The sequence below is a fragment of the Hipposideros armiger genome, unplaced genomic scaffold (assembly GCF_001890085.2).
Source record: "Hipposideros armiger isolate ML-2016 unplaced genomic scaffold, ASM189008v1 scaffold_43, whole genome shotgun sequence".
Classification (NCBI taxonomy): domain Eukaryota; kingdom Metazoa; phylum Chordata; class Mammalia; order Chiroptera; family Hipposideridae; genus Hipposideros; species Hipposideros armiger.
Window position 1 is genome coordinate 1,555,461 of NW_017731393.1, and position 1,916 is coordinate 1,557,376.

At 47.5% G+C, this 1,916-nt stretch overlaps 1 protein-coding gene across 1 annotated transcript in view; it reads right to left on the reverse strand.

Annotated features, from left to right (window-relative positions):
- Nucleotides 1-1,916, reverse strand: part of COA8 (cytochrome c oxidase assembly factor 8) — a 23,477-nt gene that overhangs the window by 13,368 nt on the left and 8,193 nt on the right. Inside the window, exon 3 of the mRNA XM_019639210.1 lies at nt 1,449-1,512. Within this exon, the coding sequence (XP_019494755.1) occupies nt 1,449-1,512 (64 nt within the window). The remainder of the gene's footprint in view (nt 1-1,448; nt 1,513-1,916) is intronic.

Sequence of the window (1,916 nt, forward strand, 5' to 3'; positions counted from 1 at the left end):
TCCCAAGCCAGTTCTTAACCAACACGCCACTTGGCCAACCCCCATTTGTCTTTTGAAGGATCGATGTAACCAAAACTCATGGAGGAAAAATACAGCTCAATTTGGAAGTCTCTTAATACTTGTTTTCTAAAAAGCAGCTCTACCGAACAGGACTTCCACCTCCAAGAACAGGAGTTCCTCCCCCAGGCCCTCCCTCCATGAGCAACCACAACACTGCTCAGGAACAGATAGGGTGGGCCTCTGATCCATGCCATGCCACGCGGACGGAACTCAACACAATACACAGAGAGAGAGCCGGGCACCAACAGGACAGACCATGTGATTCCACTGTCAGAAAAAGTAACCAGATCAGCAGTTGCCAGGGTGAGGGGACTGGAGTGACAGTCTCCATCTTACTGGTGCGGGGATTTATACATTTGTCAAAATTCACTAAAAGTACACTGAACATGGGTGTATTCATTTTACTGCATATAAAGTACAGCTTGATAAAGTCAATTAAAATCCACTTCATCTTCAAAAAGCTGGGGTTACATGAACGATTGGTGGAGAGACACCCACCGAAGTTAAACGAGATATGGCAATTCTTGATGAACTAGCATCAGAAAGTTCAGGAGTTGTGGGCCAGCCAGAAGTCACTGCCATCAAGTGTCTTTACATAACTGCTAGTCCATGACAGGTTCCTAAATTTTCCCGTAAGCTCTCAGGACCACGCCGAGTGTCCTGGAGAACGACTTACACGTGGAGGGAAAACAGGAAGGCGTTGGTGCAGGTGGGCAGGTCAGAGCTGCAGGGGAAGTGGGGAGCCAGGCTGACCGGCTGCAGAAAGGGACGGCAGGGAGAGGNTTCCTTTTCCTGTGGCTGCTTTCAAACCACAACAGCAGAGACGAGCAGGTAAAACGGGGATCCCGAGAGCCCACAAGGACTAAAGTGCTTACCACGTAGCCCTGTACAGAAAGAGCTGGCTGACCCCTGAATAGAGGTCGGAGGCCAAGGAACCAATTAGGAAGTTACTGTAATAGACGAGAATGAGCAGGGCTGACCTCAAGCAATGCTTAAAGGGCATGGGGCTTCAGAGGTAAACCTGCAGGAGACATGAAAGTCGGGAGAGAGCCCCTAAGGATGCCGTCCCAGGCTCCTGCTCATGGGAGCCGCAGGACCGTGAACTGAGATCAGGAAACCAGCAAGAGGAGCTGGTGTGGGCGAGGAGTGGCAGCAGCCATGGGACCTCAAAAAAAGTCCAAAGGCCAGAGGGAGGCCATTGACCAGAATGACCAGAAACACCGGAAGTCCGGCTTCACCTAAAAAGAGAGGAGGGGCAGGAGGAAGACAGAGATGTGCCCTGAACACGCCCTCACAGCGCCTGTCACAACACCCTTTCTTCTTATCGCCTCCTGTAGTTAGTTACTCAAACAAAAACACGTTAGCAGGAAAAGGACAAATGAACTGACCTGACTCAGCTCTCGGTGCCAGGCCTTTGGCTTGTAGTCTTGAGTGAATAAATTCTTCTTTTTCCTGAAAGAAGATAACTATCAGACAAGTTTCTCCGCCTTCCCGTTTCTGCCTGATTAGGACACAGCTCGCAGTACTCTGGGTGTGGGCTTCCTGAGAAGTGGCCTCTCAAAGCCTATTTCAAACCATCTGAATTCAGTTAAAAGTTTCAAGCTTGAACTAGGATTTGAAATGAGATGTTTAATAAACTCTGGGAGGCTGATGGTTATAAACTGTTTGTTTATAAATCCCTAGAATAAGATAAATACACTCCATCTGACTGCCCAAACGGATGAACACAGAACTTAAATGCTTTTCTTCTGGATTAGAATATTTATACTTCTTTGTCATATAACTTATTTATGAGTGTGCTGTTAAGAATTTAAATCCTCAGAAAGAAGGACAACATGTCACAGAAAGCTCTATTT